Source organism: Thunnus maccoyii, chromosome 21 (assembly GCF_910596095.1).
Source record: "Thunnus maccoyii chromosome 21, fThuMac1.1, whole genome shotgun sequence".
NCBI lineage: Eukaryota > Metazoa > Chordata > Actinopteri > Scombriformes > Scombridae > Thunnus > Thunnus maccoyii.
Window position 1 is genome coordinate 4,541,290 of NC_056553.1, and position 20,847 is coordinate 4,562,136.

General features: G+C 38.9%; 1 protein-coding gene across 1 annotated transcript in view; it reads left to right on the forward strand.

The window, feature by feature from the left end:
* Positions 1 to 20,847, forward strand: part of avl9 (AVL9 homolog (S. cerevisiase)) — a 35,468-nt gene that overhangs the window by 10,762 nt on the left and 3,859 nt on the right. The window contains exons 5-15 of the mRNA XM_042399608.1: positions 693 to 782; positions 879 to 945; positions 1,476 to 1,516; positions 1,603 to 1,641; positions 1,728 to 1,797; positions 3,212 to 3,702; positions 5,169 to 5,303; positions 5,390 to 5,609; positions 6,811 to 6,928; positions 7,974 to 8,027; positions 20,360 to 20,448. Of these exons, the coding sequence (XP_042255542.1) occupies positions 693 to 782; positions 879 to 945; positions 1,476 to 1,516; positions 1,603 to 1,641; positions 1,728 to 1,797; positions 3,212 to 3,702; positions 5,169 to 5,303; positions 5,390 to 5,609; positions 6,811 to 6,928; positions 7,974 to 8,027; positions 20,360 to 20,448 (1,414 nt within the window). The remainder of the gene's footprint in view (positions 1 to 692; positions 783 to 878; positions 946 to 1,475; positions 1,517 to 1,602; positions 1,642 to 1,727; positions 1,798 to 3,211; positions 3,703 to 5,168; positions 5,304 to 5,389; positions 5,610 to 6,810; positions 6,929 to 7,973; positions 8,028 to 20,359; positions 20,449 to 20,847) is intronic.

Below are 20,847 nucleotides of genomic sequence, written 5' to 3' on the forward strand. Positions count from 1 at the left end.
AGTCAGAGATGGTCAGAGACTATTTGAGATGGTTAGAGACAGTCGGAGACAGTTAGAGACGACTCGCCACCTGGAGTCACGACGGTCCTGTAAACTGCAGCAGGTGAACATGCAGCGTAACCAATCACGTCACAGTTCACAGGACTGTCATGACTCAAAACAGCGAATGTAGCAGCTATTGATGTTACTTTTTGACGAAAAATTTACTTTTTATGCATATTGTAATAACTCGATTTAGACATTTTACACATTGTGCAAAAACTAAAATTCAAATTAATCAAATTAATTTGATTTATCACCCAACCCTACTGTCATTCTTTAAGCAAAAAGGTCAAATATTCTCCTGTTTCAGCTTCTCAAATGTGAGGATTTGTTGCTTTTCTTTGTCCTATATGACAGTAGATTAAAACTCTGTAGGTTCTGGACTGTTAGTCAGGCAAAACTATCAAATGGAAGACATCACAGTGAATAACATTTTCATAATTTTTTTAACATTTTATGAACTAAAGGATTAACCGAGACAATAATCAGCAGATTAATGTGTGAAAATAAGCAGCCCCGGTAAAAACAATCAGTCAGATTAGCCATTAGCTTGCCACGCATTGTTTATAGGTGATGCTTTAAATGACTCAGACATAAACACACACACACGCACTCGGTTTGCTGCTGACAGCGTCTGTTCTGATTTCCAGCCTCTCTACGGTCTCCTCCAAGCAAAACTCCAGCTCATCACACACGCCTACTTCGAGGAGAAAGACTTCTCACAGATCTCTATACTGCAGGTGAGAGTTTACATCCGAGAGAAGCCGTCCGTTAACGTTCTTCTTCTTCTGTTTTCACCTCGACTCACTTTCCCTTTTCCTCCTCCGACCCCGCAGGAGCTGTACGACCACATGAACGGCTCTCTGAGGGGCTCGTCGCTGGAGGGATCACAGGTTTACCTCGGTACGTAAAACCTTCATGAAACCACTTACAGTTATCATTTTTTCTTGACTTTTTTTGGCCTTTTTGCTTTTATTTGACAGTCATTAGTGAAGAGAAAGGAAACAAGAGAACAATATTAATTTTAATTTTCCATTTTCCTGCTCTTTATCTTGATAAATTGTTTAAATGAGGCTTTTAAGTTGCAAAAATGTGTAATTTCAACACAAAAACATTGATTGCAACGATTTAAATCAGCATTAATGCATCTTTTCATACTACAAAAACACTCATCTCCCCATTCTTCGCTACAAATTTCAAAAAGGGTTCTTCTTTTGTTCAGTTTTCCAGTCAACAGCGAGTAAGTTTTGTCGTTTCGGAGATAAAGATATCTTCAAACAGATCATATTTGTGTTTTTTTTTAGTCTTGTTTATTGCGTCTCGTCAAGCCTCCGATCATGTGATTGTTGTTAACGGCACAAAAATGTTGCTGCATTTTTCTCTCAAGGGTAAATTCCTTTGTGTTGATGCTCTCGTTTGTTTTCTCTCCTCAGGATTATCACCAAGAGATTTAATACTGCACTTTCGACACAAGGTAGAAAATTACAGATACGAAGATAAAATCCTGGTATTTTGTTTATAATGTCTATTATCAGCAAATCTTCTTGTTTGTCTTCGTAGGTTCTCATCCTCTTCAAGCTTATTCTGCTGGAGAAAAAGGTACAAAATAAAAACTCAAACATATCTTTTCTTCTGTCTAATAGCAGTTTGGTCCTTTTTTGACATTTTGTTGCTGGTGTTTGCAGGTCCTGTTCTATGTGTCTCCTGTCAACAGACTAGTAGGAGCTCTGATGACAGTTTTATCACTGTTTCCAGGTCAGTTTCAAACATTTCCACTGCTCTTGTGAACCAGATTTGGTTTTTGTAAGGATGGATTATAGTTTGTATGCATCTGTACAGATGATAAAACTGTGAAAACTAAGGGGGGAAAAAAAGAGGGATGAAACAGCCTGAAGAGTTCTATAAATATAACAAAAATAACATGAAAACTAGCAAAGCATCGTCAGGTCAGAAAGTATTAATAATAAATCTGCTAAATCCTGGTCCAGCCCCTTAAATCAGGGTGCAAGATGTCACTCAGTGTCTTAATCCTAAACAAAAATCTTTAAAGCTGCTGTGATTAATATTTTTATATTAACTATGGATAAAATGTGTGTATATATATATATATATATATATATATAATGTGAAAAGTGTAGCTCGTAGTTAAGATTCACCTCATTGTTTTGGTTTCATGGCCCCCGACTTTACTGTTTAGTTCACTTTCACCGCTTTTTATCAGCGTTATTTCCAGAAGCATCAGGCAGATTTTAAATATACAAACACTTATACACACACACACACATCATGTTCATACATAAACATATGCAGCAACTGTGGTTTTGATAATTGCTGGTAAAAACACATTTGTGTTAAAACTGGCTCCAGTGGGTCCATTTTTGGACCTTGGAAACAGCATTTTAACCTCAAAGGTCCATTTAGTAGCTATTCTGGAGCTTTCAGTCATTGTTCCAGCAGAAGTCTATGTTGGCCAACATGGATAAGACATCCTTAAAGCAGCTATGATCATTATTTTTATTAATAACCATGTATGTGAGCTGACGGTGTGTAATAATGTGTTGGTTGTGGCTCATAGTGATGAACCTACAGAGAATTATCAGTGACTCTGCAGCTCCTCTCGGCTTCACAGAACTTTATAGTGAGTTTCAGCTCATTGTTTATCTGTCCGGCTGCAACTTTACTGTTTTGGTTCACTCTCAGCGCTCTCATAGCGTCGTTTTAACCTGCGTCAAGAAGCTGTTGTCAGAGAAAAAGCTCTAAAAAGCCACTGTACACTACCTGCTCAGCAGCAAACAGACATAGAGAGCAAAAACATTCACCAGGTGGACAGAAACAAGACACCACATGAATGATAATGTTGCTCCGTAACTGCTGGATGTGGAAATAAGCAACCGTTTGCTAACAAGTTCAACATATTAACTTAAAAGCTGATGATATGTCATGTGTGTTGTGTTCACCACTCGTCCTGTCTGCTGCCCCCAAGTGGTTCCAGCGATCAGTCATTGCAGTTTTAAATAAAATTTTGGAAAAAGTGAAAAACATTTAAGAAATCAGGGAATATAGAAACTCTAAAAAAGAAAAAAAAACACACAGCAAATGGCGAAATTAAAACACAGATTAAGTGTATTTAACAGAAATAAGACATTTTCAGTGTGTTGTGTTTGTTCAGGTATGATCGAGCACGGCCTGGTGGACTCGTCTCACTACAAGCCGAAGAGCAGCGTGTCAGAGGACCTGAGCCTGGTGGAGAGCGTCTCGGGAGCAGAGGAGTTCGTCTCTGTGTCCGTCACCGACATCGCCAACACCACCTTGGAGCTGGAAGGAGAGGAAACCGCCCAGCCTGCCGCTGAGTCGCCCTCCCCTGGGAACGGCGCAGAGGGGGACAACAACCACCTCAAACCTCCGTCACGCACCTCTCCGGAGTCGTCAGAGAGCGACTGGGAGACTCTGGACCCCAGCGTGTTGGAGGAGGGCAGCCCCAAAGAGCCAGCTGAGGGGAGGGAACCGGGTTCGGAGCTGCCAGACGCCTTCGACTCCAAGCCGGGGACGCCCATCACCGTGCAGCCGCAGGCGGTCAGCGGTCAGGGAGCGGTCGTCCAGGGCCTGGTGTCTGGTCTGGAGGAGGATCAGTACGGCCTGCCACTCCCCATCTTCACTAAGGTAACTATTAGAGCTGTAATCAGTTAATCTAATGTTTTTTTTTATCAACTGATTGATCATTTAATCTATAAATATGTAAGAAAATGTGGGAAAAAAGTCCATCATCTGTTCTCAGAGTTGCTTTTTTTTTGTCTGAGCAACACCCAAAACCCAAATTTAATATACTTCCAGATGTTATAAATCAGAGAAAAAGCAGCAAATCCTCACATTTGAAATTGTTGGAGATTAAATTTCATTTGAGTAACTAATTGATTAAGCTAACATTAAACCAGATGTTAGGTTGAGCCTTCACATCAAGTAAGTATGTTTCACTTTCACTTGATTGGTTGTTCCTTTATGCTAAAGTAAGCTAAATAAAACATTTGATAATCTGGAAAATGCATCGTCACAAAGCTGAAGCAGCAGGACAGTTTTTCTTAGCTCATAAAAAGTTGATCATTTGGAGAGTTTGGTCTGTTTGTGAAGGTGAAAATAACAGAGTTTGTCCTCCGCTGGCACCGTAACAAACAAGACTAAGCTGCCTTGAAATTGAAAACAGACGAATAAACATCCTCAACTCTTGTTATCTTCTTGTTTCGATGTTTACTGGTATGCACCAGACAAAGCAAAAAGGAGATCTGAGAGTGCAGCATGATTAGCTAAAGATACAGAGTCTGTTGTGCAAAGAAAAACATCTGACAGAACGACAGGTGAGTAGAGAAGACAGTAGAAAACTTAATAAAAATAAAAATAAAAGGTAATTGGATACCTCACATCAGGTAAATTAGACATCTTGCTCAGTTTTTACGAGGTGCAAAATCATTAAAACCGACCAATAAAAAAGCCACTTGTGAGTCCATGTGACTTTGTTTCACATGCTTTGATAACAAAGTTTCTACAGAGTTGTTGACCCGTTAAAATAACTCAAGAAACAGCTCACCAGGTTGTAAAATATCAGAACTAATAACTAATAATTAGTGCAAATACAGGAGGTGAAAACATGAGCAGAAAGCTATAAAATGACATAACTTTCACATCTCAAAATTAAATTATATGTATGTATGTATTTAGGATATCAATTGATTATTGAAACCTTTTAGTAACATCTTCAAAAGTGCCACATTTTATTTATTCTATATAACATATATAATTATATAAAATTAAGCTAATATATTTCAAATGTTAGAAAGCTAATTTTTCACTTTTTCTAGTATTTTTAAGGGAATTTTCAAGTTTTCTCACTGACTTTTGGGAATATCAGTTCATAAATAATCAATATTAGTTTATGAACAACAAACACAATCATGCTCACAGCCAATATTTCCTCTCAACACTTATCAATCATTTGTTTCAGCTCAGATTTAAAGCACAAGCAGGTTTTATCCTCGCTGTGTGTTGTTGTTTGTCCCTCCTCTGACACCGTAGCCCAGATGAAGTCACCTGTCTGATATTCACACACAGAGTGACCTTTTGCCTTTTGTTGCCAGGGTTACCTGTGTCTGCCCTACATGGCTCTGCAGCAGCATCACCTCCTATCAGACGTGACAGTGCGCGGCTTCGTTGCCGGGGCGACCAACATCCTCTTCCGCCAGCAGAGGCACCTCAGCGACGCTATTGTTGAAGTGAGTCCTACATCCACTGCGGGTTTATTTTAATTTTAATGTGATGAAAGTAATGAGTTTGTTTGCCGTACGTGTGTGTGTTTCAGGTGGAAGAAGCTCGCGTCCAGATCCACGACCCCGAGCTACGGAAGATCTTGAGCCTGACGACGGCAGACCTGCGTTTCGCCGACTACCTGGTCAAACACGTGACGGAGAACCGTGACGACGTTTTCCTGGACGGGACGGGCTGGGAGGGCGGAGACGAGTGGATCAGAGCCCAGTTCACCCTCTACATCCACTCCTTACTGTCCTCTGCAATACAGCAAGGCAGGAAGAATCATTATTTGTCCTTTTTTATCTATAACTCACTCGCCTATTGATTGATTCAATCTGTTCAATAATTCTCTCACTTCTATTAAGATTTTACTTACATCTCCATTAATTCGTTAGTTTAATCCAGAGTATCTGCAGGCTATCAAAAAGCCTATAAGTCTTTAAATATATTTGATCTAAATTTGATTATTAAGTAATTTTAAGTACAGTCTCACTATAATTATGTTCACTCTTAATTAATCCCAAACAACTAGACTTCATGTCATTTAAAAGATCATACATGCAAACTCTTTTTACTGCAGCTGCCCACTTGTTGTGCTCCTCATGTTGTGCTTTTGATTTATCAGATTAGACTTTCCGACAACATAGCTCATGAATTTGGTGCTTTTCCACAGATTAATATGAATTCTTAGATGTCAGATTGTCCTTAAATGCACCACAAAGGAAAGCTAAGAAAATTGTCTCTGCCTCTTCTAGTCAGACGGTTTACGTCCATGTCCTCTCTCTCTCTCTAATATTAGGCACCCATTATAAACATTTGGCACTTCGCTGCAACAATTTTTACTTCCTCCGCTTCATCTAGGCCTCCTCTTGTTGTAGCAACTAGTTTCATGTGGATTTTTGAATATTTCTCAGGCTCTGCTGTGAAGATTTGTGAGCTCAGAAACAGTCAATGTGTTCCAGAGCATCACGAAAATACTATAAGTATAATTTTAACAAACAAAACAATTCATAATTCACTATATGTGCTCAGTGGCTGCTTGAAAGGTGCATGACCCTTAATGTCCACAAAGAGGCAGCAAAATGTGCCAAAATGTGCCTGTAAGAGAGTTTAATATTAAAAGTTAAGGTTGTTTTCATGTAAAGTTCCACAACTTTTATCATCTCTGTTAATTGTGTCGTCTAGTTTTCTGTTTCTTAATTCTTAAATTTAAATTTATTTCCAGTTAAATTTAAAAAAACTTAAAGGGATTTGTTTTTTCAAAAGGTGCAGCTGACTCATGTCCTCGTCCGTTTTATGATAAGTTGATTCTGTGTTTTCCGCTGTAGAGAGAAGCTTCACTAATTATGACATGAGCTGTAATTGTTGAATCGCACATAATCGACTCTCTGCAGAAAATGAGAATAAATCCAGTTATGCAGCTAATCGTGTTCACTCTTTTTTTTTTTTTTTTTTTTTGTTTCCTGTGTGCAGATAACGAGAGGCTGCTGGCGGATTACGGCGCGCCTTTCATCACAGCCTGGAAGATCACCCACAACTACCGGGTGTGGTACAGCAACAAGCACCCCGCCATGGCCGCCATCACCCCGGGGTAGGTGGACAGATTACCAGAAGTTAGTGGTTCATACAGTTTAAAGTAACCAAGATTCCTGCCGCTGGCGTTTTTTACCCTGGAAAAAAACAGCAGTTTGTAATTTAATTGAACAGTTAAAACAGTGTAAAAAATGTAAAAAAATCCCCAAAGCTTTAGATTAGTGGCTCTAAAACTCTTTTTTAAACCATGACACTCCCTCATAGGATTTTGTTTTTTTCATGCCACCTCCCCAAACTTATTCCTTCTTTTGAGCTCTATTTACAGTGAGAAATATCTCCGTTTGTTGCTCTGACGGTTGATATTTCTGACTGCTGTCTACGTGGAAAACTCACAAGCAGAAAAGCGTGTTGAGAGTTACTTTGACAGCCATTAACAACATGCTGTCGTGTCATTTTAGCTTCTGCATAACGGCATATTTAACAGGATTTTTATATGGTGATTTAGCCTATTTGTTTCTCATTTCTATTGTTCATCTGAAAATATTGTAGTAGTATTATTTTCTGTACTAGTACCTTCATGATACCTGAATTTCGGTAGTGATAATTCTTACAAAAATCCTTACTTTAACAAAAGAAGCCAATGTTTTTAAATGTTAAATAGAAGCAGTAACATTTAAATGAGCAAATTTTAGTCAGAGAACAAATATTATAATAAATAAATATTATTAAATATTATAAAACTGACAACTTTCAGTACCCGAACATAATCTGCTTTGTTAAAACAACTTAAATTTCTTTCTCAAAAGGAAAATTTGTAGGAACTTTGTGTGAAATGTGTTATTTTTCACCTGATTTTTTTTTTTATTGCATCAACACAACACAACACTAAAATGCATTTATAAAACACAAAGACAAGAGCCACACTGGTGCTTTTAAGCTTAAATACATCCTGGCTGCCATGGTCTCCATGAAATAAACCATCTTAACATTTTGTGGCTTAAATCAGCTTTTAGAAACAAGATCCTTGATAAATAACCTTTTTTATTGTCTGGTGTGTGACGTATTATTTATGAATGACCTTCTGCTTTGCTTCTCTGTTGTAGACATCCGTTCCAAGGACAGTACAGTGTTGCTGATGTGAAGCTGCGGCTGTCACAGTGAGTTTACATTCTGTCATATCCTGCTATTCGCAGTACGACGCAACAACTTTATTGTCCACTGTTGTAAAAAAAAATGTGTCTTTGACTTCACCTCAGCAGCATAAAACAACAACTTTAAGACACAGAATCAGGAACAGTAACATGTAAAACATTAATAACAAGACGAGGAAGACGAGGAAGACACAGGTGTAGTGCAGGGTCAGCAGCATTGTGTCGGGTTTGTTGTGTTTTTTTTGGCTGAAGCTCAGTTGACAGAGTTCCCATCAAAACATGCATGCTGCTGCCCTCTTATGGTGACAAAATGATGTAACATTCATCAGGTCAGTGTCCCACTAGTGTAAAAAGACAAAATGAAAAAAAGTCTCTGTAAAAAAACCTTTAAAAACACTTTAAACTTTATATAAAGCAATTTAAGCACATTGTTGCTCAATGTTTGCTACTTGTGGAGAGTTTAAGTTTTGATTATGGACAAAGATATGTGGATATACTTTACAACACTCTGATATTTTTTGCAACCCTTAAACATTCATTAAAATGTTGACAGTATTGTTTAATGTTGATTAATGAGCACAAAATATTAATTTGAGCGCAAGATTTGAGCTATATAAGAGATGAGTTTTTGTCCTCCCCTTGACGCTGACTGTGCTCCAGACTTCCTAGAAAACTAAAATGAAACACTGGAGAAAAATCTAAATTGGGCAGAAAAATTAAAATGTATATTTATGGGTTGAATTTAACAATTAATTCTTAACATGTGTGCAGCTGCAGTAGTTTGAGACTCCAGCTCGTAATAATGATAACGTGTTGTCAGTTTCCTCAGTGGTGATCATGAAAGTCTGCAGTTATTAGCAAGAATGAAGGAGGAAATTATTCAAAAATTATTGTCTTCAGGATGCAAAATAATATACAAAAGGTTTCTGATGGACAGAGCGGAGAGCAGAGAGGACTTTATACCTCGTTACAAACAAGTCATCTCAACAGGTTGTCGGCTTTTTGTCTCAGGCCCAGAAACACAGAAGAGTCAAATTAAGAGTTTAAACAAAAAGGTAGTAAAAGACTGTAGAGGACAAAAAGGTTTTTGTCATCTAAGAGACAAAGTTAAAATGAACAGAAAAGGTTAAAAACAAAGAAATCTTTGAAGTAAATCCTCCACAAAAGGAATAAAAAATGGAATCAAGTCAGTTAAATTGTTTAGACCTCTGATCAGTGTTTCCCTCAGGTTGACTGCTTTGGGGTTATTTTGTTTCCCAATGATCCACTCAGAACATTTTTTTTAAATAGCTTCCAGCATCCTAACCACTGTCGGCAGATCCAGGTTGGGTATGTTTAAAAAAAAAAACGCAGACAATTTGGCCTGAATTTCAGGTGTTTGGGGTCGACGTCCGTCCACCTTTTGGGCAGATTACATTAATAAATTATCCTTCTTGACTTTTTAAAAAGCTTTTATTGCACTTACAGTAACGTAACGAGTGTTGTCAACTCGACTAACGTTACCTTCACTTGCCTCTCCTCTGCTCCGCTGTGTGTGTGCGTTGCCTCGCCAGAGAGCAGAAAGCAAAATGCAATAGAGACTCTCACACTGATCTGAGATAAAACGAGTGCACATAAATTAGATAAATAACAAAAATAAAACATTTTGTTTCTTTTGGGGCGGGAGCGGGGGGTCCATGTCAAGACTTTCCCAGGCAATAACACAGACAGACGCATTTTGGAACTTGGAAATGATTTATTGATTTCCAAATGAACGGATATTTGGTGTTATTTTTGGCTTTAAAAAAAGATTTTTTTGGCCTGGCGGGGGTTCCCGTTGGCCTGGCGGCCCACTAGGCTTGGCGGCCCACCAGGCCTGTACGCTGTTGATGATTACATTTCCAAATGCTGCGGTGCTCGGTGCGCTCCCACCCGGCTCTGAATGCTTCACATGAATACTGTATGTTACAGAGAGCAGCAGGCTGAGTGTTACTTCATGCTGTGTTGGTAGATGGATATAGCAGCTCACTGGTCAGAGTGGACTCGGGTTAGGGGGGAGGGAGGGGGGGGTTGCGGTGACAGCGAGGATGGGCCGGTGATTGATGAGTTTGTCAAACGTGTGATGTGTGATGAGGCCTTCTTCCAGTTAGATGCCACAAAGACCAACGATACGGTCACTGATTTTTAGAAGGAAATCATTCCACACCACACCATGTCAGACCTTCGTCAAAGGAACTGGCATCGAGTTTGTAGAACAGTGAAAATATGTTGGAACAGTTGTTGATAATAAGCTGAAATTTGATGCAAATTCTGATGCGGTCTGTAAGAAGGAAGTTAAATGCTTTTCATGTAGATAGGAAAGTCATTTATTGAATCTGTTCTTACTTTTTCTATGATTTCTCGGTATGGTAACGGGACAAAAACCACCTGAGCTATATTGTGAAGGTGGCCGGTAAGGTGATAGGTGTCCTACAGACCCCCCTGACGGCTATCTTTGACCAGCAGGTTCTCTGCAGGGCCAGGTCTATATTAGACCGCACAGACCACCCCCTTCACTTTGAGTTTGAAACTCTTCCCTCAGGCAGTAGATTCAGAGAACCCTGGTTCAAGTGTAATAGGAGTATTGCAATAACCCTGCTTAATCTGCACATGTAATTCTTATTGTATTTAAAGGAAACATTTTTGTACTTTTTGCTTCTGTACTTGTGTTGTTTTGTATCTTGTGCCCCTTCACTGCAAGTCAAGTCTCCCATCTGTGATGATAAAGTGACTGAACTGAACTCATATCAGTCAAAGTCATTAATTATGAGCCGGTTTCATTCTCAAAAAAACAGGAGCTGATGACTCCTTAAAGCCAAGGCTCCGGTTTCTTTCCAGGAAGTGTGGATGAAACATGACTCCGTCCACAGCTGGAGCACCGCTTCTAGTGTTACGCGTCAGATAAATGCCCCCACCGTGAGTGTGTCTCCATCCCTAACTTAGCTTTATGGTGAGAACACGGGCGGATCTGCTTGGCCGTGATACTCGTGGCTCTCACTTTACCCTCGGGTGTTCGGTGACACGGCCTGTGAACTTTGTCGTAATGCCTCGGTAAGCAAACACACAGACAAACTGTAGAGGAAGCTTCTACTGGGTTTACTTTATCTGCACCGCATTTAAATCAGAAATGGTGGATAAAAAAAGTGAAATAAAAGCCAAAAAAGTGAGCCAGATAAGATGAAAAAGAGCAAAAAGAAATTAGTTTGGAATATTATAACAATAACATTGATTTCAATGTCAGTTTCTACAGCTTGCAGTTATAATTACTTGTCTCATGTAACTATAATTTTTAATTTTATCTTGTTGTCATGTGATAAATGTTCACATTAAGGAATGATGTATGTGCAGAGTTTGTTTTCACACTCATCTGCTGAAGGAGGAAAGTTTGCTCATCTCAAATCTCAAGTTCAAGTCGTGTATCTACGAGCATCATGTGTGACATCACAACTAGTTCGGAGCCAATCGCGGTCCAGTATTCAACGTACACAAGTCTGATGTGGAAACTCGAAGCCTCCAGTGCACAAATACTGAGAATGAATTTCACAGTGAAGTAGGAGACATCATGTGTCCAACAGCAAAACATATTCATAGATTCTGGATTTTTTAGTCACTAGTTTTAAATTATTATGATTCAAAGCATTTTATATATATTTTCATATGTCTTTAAACATCTCTGGAAGGGATCTTTAAGAATATGCACATGCAATTACGATATCAACTAGAGAAAGTAGTTCTGAAAGCTAGATTTTGACTCACGGTGGTGTTTTAATGGTGCATATTCAAACATTTGGGGGTAAAAACTGGGGAGGCTGGTCAGTAATCCAGTCTTGTCTACGTCTCAGATGATGGAGAGACGAGATTTTCTATCCCATGAGAGGATTTGAAAAGTGGAGACAGGGGGTCAGAGCATGGTGTGTTGATGCCTTTGCACACCAGGAGGGGGGTTAAAGGGCTCTCGGCTCCATTCACTGCGCTATAAAACTCTGGATATAGCCGCTACGGTGGCGTGGGGGGGGGGTCGCAAGGGGGGGGGTGCAGGCAGGAAGCTCGGGGCTCGGCCATCTGAGCTTCTCGGGGAATTAACGCGTCTCATTTCCTGCCTCAGCTTTGTGTCAGAGCGGGTGGGATTCAGCCCAGTGTGTGTGCGTGAGGTTTGCCTACACGTGTTCACTAAACGCAGACGTGAGGGCGTGACGGCAGATAAACGGCTCGGTCTTCACTGCGACCTTGAACGTCAGAGATGAGTGTTTATTGACTGTCAGAAGTTTAGAGCCTTGCAGACTTCCATCTCTGACGGATGTTGAAATCCTCTCAACCAAGACAAAAAACTAAAGACGGTTATTAAATCCAAGAACACAAAGTCAATAATAGAGATGTATTGATGTGGATGAGAAACACTAATATTTCATATTTTTTCACCCACATTTACTGAAACAGCATCATCAAAGAGTCTTGGTAGAAATAGTGAAACAGTTTCAGCTTTCAGACACTGAAGACCAAGAAATTCTGCTAATTTGACAGTTGTATTATGTGACAGACTGTATTAACATGCCAGTTATACAATCCCCACATACCCGCAGTAAATATAATATTAGTCTGATAACCAGAATTGCAGCTAAAAGCTGATATTAATCATATACTGATACATTAGTGCACCTGTTTGATCCTTTATTTTTTTATTACAGATTGAAATTAACTCTGGGCTCAATGTTGTTGAGTTCTTCACACTTTATAATGCACTATATTATTATTATTATTATTATTATTATTGTTAATAATAATAATACACATTATAATCTACTTGCTCTAATCACCTCGATCAGCAAGTAAAACTTCCAGGACTCCTTTTATTTTTGTCCATGCGTGTGATGACACAACAGTGTTTTTATTGAGAAACAGTTTTTGGATCATTAAAGACACCAGCTGATTTTCCTGTTACTCTGCTAAGCTCAGCTCAGCTGTAATTTGTTTTTGAGAGCAGAGAAAGATCAAAACTGATGGTTGATACCCTGCAAACCTGCTTCATTTTTCAGGTCCTTTTAATTTTATACTAATTTCCTGGAAATTTTTCAGAGTAATTTACAGGTATTTAACAGTTAATTTTTAGGACATTTTACAGAGATGATGGTGCAGTTTGATGCAAATTATAAGAAAAAAGAAAGAAAAAGTGTTAAGCTAGTTTGTTTCATACATAGTTGTTACTTTGCAAACATTCTTAATAAATTAGACTCTTAATTCTTTAACAGACAGAAAATACTTCGTTTTCAGTGTGTAGTTTTGTGTGTCAAACTACAAATTAGATTTTTTTCTTAAAAACTCTGTAATGAATGCATTTCTCTTACACTACCAAATTACATAAAGAAATGTCCTAAGAATTAGCAATTATCACAGAAAACTACTTTTAAAAAACTACTACTATTAAAAAACTGTTAAGAGTCTAACCCTACCTCAATTTTTTGCAAATAAGCAACTATGTCTGAACCCAAATATAATTAGTGGGTACTTACTGTTTTTTCTTATAATGTGTACCAAATTACACCTCCCTCTCTGTAAAATGTTGTCAAAAGTTCCGTTAAATACCTGCAAATTACTCACAGTAAAGCGTTACCTTAGTTTCTAGTGCAGCTGAGTGGTACTGATACCGAGTTCGATATGAGAGAGTCAAAATAATCCTTAAATTAGATTATTGAAGAGTTGTGAGATATGTAATGTAAGTAATGAGCAGATACTAGAATTACAGAAACAGAAAAATTGTGAGATATGTAATGTAAGTAATGAGCAGAGCAGTTTACAGTTGAAATATAAACTTGTCAAAAACAGCTTTGCAGAAACACGAATTTCTGTAACAGTTGAGATAAGAAAGAAAAGTAAATTATATAAAATACAGCCTATAAAACCTAAAATAAATATATATTATATAAACTATAATAAACATTAAATGACATAATGTTAGAGCAAGCATGTATTATGAATATTAAGTGATATTTTTCATTCTGGTGGACATATTATCTATTGGCGACACAGTTTCTTAACTACATTAAACATATGTTTTTGACATTAACTCTTATTTTATTCCATATTTCAGTGTCTTATTGTGGTTGTCTGTTGTGTAATTAGTTTTTTCGTAAAGCACTCAGTAACTTTTGCCCATAAATGTGCTCTATATATAAAGTTTTATAAATACATAATTTTAATTATTTGTATACAGGAATGTTTAGTTACTTATCAGCCATTTATATGCAGATACGCCGCTCAGGCTCTAATGTTGAGTTTACTTTCTGAGCGTCAAATCATCTGGAGATTCACAGTAATTCATGTTTACAATGGAGACTCTTTTTTTTTTTTTCTTTTTGGTGACATTTTCCTAACCCCAAAGCATTGCCTTGTTGCCTCTCATCAGTCAGTGGAAAACTCTCTCTGCCTCAGTAAACATGGAGCTGTTTTCCTGCGACTTGAGCCTGGACGAAGGGAGGGAGTTGAGGGGGTGTGTGGGTGGGTGGGGGGGGGGGGGGGGGGGGGGGGGGACGACTGGGGTTAGTGGGACAGACGGTGACTGGTTTGACGTATCCCACTTGTCAGGATGATGGAGAAAGTAGAAGTGGAAAGCTGCTGAGCTCGTCACTCTCACCTCACATGAGGATGAAAACTCTTTGTCCCGCTGTTGCTGCCCTGCCACCTCCTCTCTATTTATACTCCCTGGATAAAAAAAAAAAAAAAAAAAAAAACTAGGCCCTACGCTTGACTTCCTTGTGAATGTGCTGTGTTGCATGTGTATTATGGAGGCACTGCGGGCGAACACAGCCAACCCTTTTCATCTTTCCTCGTCACCAGTGTTGGACAAAGAGCAGCCGGTGGCAGAGATGTTCTCAGAAAACAAGAGTCATGTGACGAGCTGCGCGGCTGCAGGCAGAGACACACTGTTAGAGGATCGTTCTTTATTGTCAGCGTATGACTCCACGCTACATAAGGAGCTGTTTATTTGGGTCAGTCAGCTAGATGGAGAGTCAGAGTGTCTGCCGGGCTCCTTTCTGAGCTAACAGAGTACACTGTAGCTCAGGGGAAATACTGAGATTGTAGAAAACCAGTTTGAAACTGGGTGGTATCAGAAAAAAAAAAGTATAAATATGAACATTTAACCACACATGAGCCACAGAGTTTCCATTATTCCACCCAAATTTCCCCTTAACAGCTTCAAAGTTGTTATAATTTTTTCCATACATCTTCACATTTAAGCACACTTAAAGTATATTGAGCATAACTCGTTATTCTAGATGTCCAGTACATTATTTTGTACACATTTCAAGGTAATTCACACATATTTTCATTGGAAGCTTTGAAATCTGTAGTAGCAGTTAAAGGCCCATTTGGGATTTTTTTTGAGAATATAAACTGACAAGTAAAACCAATGAAATAATTATAAAGAAGTACAAAAAATACAAAAATAGAACATTTAGCAGCATATTAAACTGGAGCAATATAACAATTACATTACATTAATGAAAGGCGTGAAAATAAAGGTGTAAAATTGAAAAGACCTTATTGAATCTGAAGCCTCAGATGGGTATTTCCAGTTTTGAGGTATTCAGATACAGTATGGAAGAGTTTGTTCAAATCAAATCATTTTTTTGTGTTTTTATGTGAAAATTCAGTATAAAGACTCTGTTAACAAACTTTAAAGAGTAGATTTTGATTTTAAGTTGTATGTTTCAGCATAAAAAACGGATACAAAAGACATAGAGAACATAAATTAATAAAAAACAAAAGATAATAGCATTAAGTTTACATTTAACTCGTACATTTTGAATATGACCACTAGTTAATTCCATTGAGCAATGTTTTTATGAACGAGTCTCCATTTTGTTTGGATCAAACGGATGAGCTTGAGGACGCATTTGTGTACGAGCGCTCGGGGAAACATGACACACATTCCCGCCGAATGTTTTTCCATTGGTCGACGGTTGATAGCTGTAACGTACCAAGAAACTTGGCAATGCACCAGTAAAAGGCAGGGAAGGGTATGACTGCTAGCGAACAAATAGTTTTTTTAAAAATTAGCTTTGCAAATTATTTATGAGGAAGGAAATGCATTCAACACTTCTGTTAGACCTCAGGAATATACACGTACGTGTTACAGAGCTTTGTTGGCAATTAGTGGGAATTAAAACATGATAAAATCTCAATTTGCAAAAAGTTTTTGTCTTAAAATATTGTAAAGCCTGAGAAATAAGTGATGAAAGCCAGAAGTCTCAACATATGAAAGGCATTGACCAGTAATATTACGGTAATTCCTACTATTGATTATTTATTTATTTAATTATTCTATTGGTTATTATTATTTTATATGATTATGCATTATTTATATTATTATTATATTATTATTTATTACGACTATACTGTTGCAAAGCGCAAATAACTACTTAAAGTTTTAAAGCCACTATGTGCGGAATTTAAAAATGTCTGACTTTTGTGCCCCCTAGTGGTAAACACACATAAACCACCAAGACTCCACTACAATACATTGTATTTTATGGGTATTGTATTTTGGGGGGATTATTAGCCTGGGAACTAGACAAATCTGCAAGCTCATGTTTTATTTGCTAAGACAGATTTCCAGCTGACCTGGCCCAGGTCTGGCCAATCACAACCATTTATCTGTACAGAGGTGCTACGTTGCTCAGTGCTATGTCACATGTTTCATTGCTCTGATTGGTTGTAGGTCCATCCAATTGCATCCAGAGGCATTTTGGTTTTCACCCTTTGACATAGACATAAAAAAAAATATGGACATAGTCACTGTGATGTCACCCATTGGTTTGTGGACTGCCATTTTGAGGCCTTGAGTCTAGCGATTTGACTGTCCCCATTTTGAATTTGTGACCATATTTGGACGAGAGGGTGGAGCTGACCCTAGCGCTAGCTGCTAACATGGTTAGCACTGTGCATTTACAGTCTATGGTTAACTGTGATAATGCTAATGCTAATTTTCGCTAGCAAAAAACACGTCTAAAACCATTAAAACAAAATGTACTCACTGGAAAAAGTGAACAGCCAACACATCCTTTTGTACAACCGAACACTGAATAAAACCTTTTTAGGTGACCAAAATGTTGCAGTTAACTTTCATGAACTGAAAACACACTGTGAAATAGTGGCAGCTACGCCTATATTGAATCTGAATCTGAATCTGCGGTTACACCATGGTCAGCGTTGTCGCCGTGGTAGCGACTTGTAAATCACAAGGTAACCATGCCCTAAAGCATACCCTACTTTATCATCTATTTTACTCTAAATGGGGCCATAATTTACAAAATGAACATCATGCTGTATTGAAGAACACTTTACACTAGTGATTGAGACCTTAAACTCATTGGGAAACCGTTTACTGAGGTAATAAATCAAGTGAGAAGTAGGGTCATTTTCTTATAGACTTCTATACAATCTGACTTCTTTTTGGAGCCAATGGATTTGCCCCCTGCTGGCCATTATAAAGCATGCAGGTTTAAGGCACTTCAACATTGGCTTCACTTTTCAGACTGGGAGCTACCCACTTGCCCATTGATAACGTCCCTCGGAAATCGAAAATGAACTGAGAGGTACCAGATTGGCAATGCAAGGCTGACAAATAAAAATGTAAGCCATCAGAATAAACACAATATTCTACACCTACTGGCTTTAAGCTGAGTGATTTTAAAAACACGCTCAGTATCTCAGCACAAAAGGAAGCTGGCACAGCGAGGACAGATTCCTGGTGGACGTGCAGGCTGTGGACCTGGATTATTGATCCTAGCAACAAGCGCTATGGCAACCGCAGCTTGTTTGGTGGATCCGCTGGGTATCCCGTGAGCGATGGCGCTGCAGGACAGCTGTCTGACTCTGAGACGCCACAGTGGCAGCGAGTCACGGTGCCAGTTCACGCTCCGCCGGGCTCGTTCTGCAGAGAGCGGTGTCATGTTGATGCTGCGGTCAGATAAACACTGTATCTGTCTGTGGTGTGTATGAATGACATCAGTCATGCCGGCAGCACACACACACTTCTCACTTTCTCTTTGGTTTTAGGTTTCATATCCAGACTAGATGTCCTGCAGCTCTGTTTTAGATTAACCACAAACCAGATTTTTTTTCCCCTCTGTCAGTGGCTCCGATTTAATTCTGTCATTGAATAATTAGGAAGGAGTGAGCATCATGTTAAAGGTGCAATCTGTCATTTTCCCCTCGTGTTTGAACCCCATTTGTCCCTTTAGATGCAAGACTATCAGTTTTTACCCTTGTCATCGACTAGTTTCTGTCTCTTCCTTTTAGCTTTTTTCTGCAATCTGGTTGAATCTTCAAAAAATGCTTTTACCAATGTTAAACTGCAGCTTTGCTCATGTTTTCATTGGTTTTCATTTCATGTTTTTATGTCTCTTTTACTCGTATCATCTGTAGGGCTGCAGATTATTTTCTCAATTAATCGTTTATTAATTGTTTTGTCTTTAAAATGCCAGAAAATAGTGAACAATGCCAGTCAAAATTACTATGATTTCATGGTGTCGTCTTCAAATGTCATGTTTTGTCTGATCAACAGTCCAAAATCCTAAAAAATTCAGTTACCATCATGTATGACACAGAAAAACTTCAAATTCTCACATTTCAGAAGCTGCAACCATCAATCAATTAATCAACTAATCGTTGCAGCTCTAATCATCTGGTATTTACTTGTTCCGTTTTTAGGGATTGTTCAACATTTTGGGAAACACACTTATTCGCTTCCTTTCCCAGAGAGAGAGAGAGAGAGAGAGATGACTGTCATGTCTGGTGTCACGTATGGAACTAGTGGAAGGAGGTGGTTAGTTTAGCTTAGCATAAAGACTGGAAACAGGGGGAAACAGCTAGCCTGGCTCTGCCCAATTGTTAAAAATCTACCAGCTAAATTTCACTAAATAACATGTTGAGTCTTGATTGTTTAGCTTGTATATACACACACACACATAAAAAATATAAAAACAACAACAATTTGTGGTTTATGTGCCAGAACTACAGCAGCCAGAAACTTCCAAGAGTCTTGTCGTCACCATGAAGTTACGAGACAACTGGTGGATGGATACACTGTTGTTCCAGGATGTAACTACCCATAAAACCACAAATTATCATATTTTCATTTCTGTTTTTTTGTGGAGATACAAAGATACAGCATCTTAATTAGCTTTAGAGGCTAGCTGTTTCCCCCTGCTTCCAGTCTTTATGCTAAGCTAGGCTAATTGCCTTCGTAACACTAGCTTCGTATTTAACACACTTCTAATCTCACTCTCTGTTTAACACAACATTCGACCATGCAGATGGCATAATGTTTGGTTAATATATAACTAAAATCATTTGCTCATTTTTACTTTAAAGATCCCATAAAATGGTGTCTTCATGGTGTCCTTAATGTGAAGTAATTCCTGTTGAAACAGGTTGTTGGTGAGTCAGAGAGGGATCAATCTTCATGGAGAGAAAAGCATTGGGAGCAAAAAGGCGGTATTGTTCAAAGATTTGTGATGAGTTTATTGGTTTAGCTTTTTAGTTAAATCCTCTACTGCAGCATCAGGTCACCACTGAAGATGCAGAAGTGTGTTCCTCTGCCGCATTTGTGGACAGATCCGTCTTGTCCTTTTTGCCAAAACAAAGAAAACACGTGTCACGTTTTAAAAATGGAAGCATTTTTCCTCATTGCCACTCGTGACGGCTCTCTGTTGTGATCCTCAAAGGTAACAATCCACTACAGGCAGCTGCACTGTGGTAAAAAATTCACAGCGACAGAGTTTATTTTCAGATGAAATAATTGGCTCATTAGAAGGCGTGAAGGTTTCGAGTGTTAGACTGACAGACGTCTGTGCTCGGCAGCTGCTGACATGTGTCCACATCGTCTTTTTAAACAACGCTGCTGTTTGCCCCCAGATGATACAGAGTGAGATTCCCGCTGAATGTCAGGTCAGCTGGGATCCACGTGAAAGGTTGCATGTTGGACTCGGACCAGGCCGCTGGTCAGATAAAGCCAGACGGGGCTACATTTAGCTCTCCATTTGTTGTGAAACGTAGCCTCGTCGTTTCCGCTCTCAGGTCAGCTCCGAACATCAGATACACCACCTGTGACTGCTGCTCAGCCTCTCTGCCGTTACGTAATTCCCTCTAACAGGTTGGCGCAACATTTAGCAGTGGCACTTTTGTGTGGTTTGTTTCTTGGAAAGGACAAAGAATTCCTACAATGTCACACTGGACACAGGGAGGTGAGAGGTGCATTTCTGATTTGTTAACATCTTGTTCTCCCCCTCCACACCCCTCCCCTTTCATGTCCACTGCAGCTCAGTGCAGAACAGTGAGCGAGGGAAGAAGATCGGAAACGCCATGATGACCACCAGCCGCAGCGTGGTCCAGACGGGGAAGGCAGTGGGTAAGAAAGCACAGAAAATAATCCCCAAGTTTAACCAGAAATGAGGGAAGACATAGACACTCTCATGTTTGATGATGCTGCTCTTACTCAGGACAGTGTCATTTCCCCTCTGAAGGTCCCAGAGTCCTCAGTGACATCTTCAAGTGTCTTGTTTCATCCAACCAACAGTCCAAAGATATTCAGTTAACAATGATATAAAGCAGGAAAAAGCAGCAAATCATCACATTGGAGGAGCTGGAAGCAGCAAACAATTAATCAATTATGAAAATTGTCAATTGATTCTCCATTTATCTACTAATCGATGTCAGAGATACAGAATTTGATTGGTATTTATGCTTTAGGACCAGTTTTTGTTGTATATTTTCTCTTATTCTGAGATATTGTGATGGAAAGTTGGAT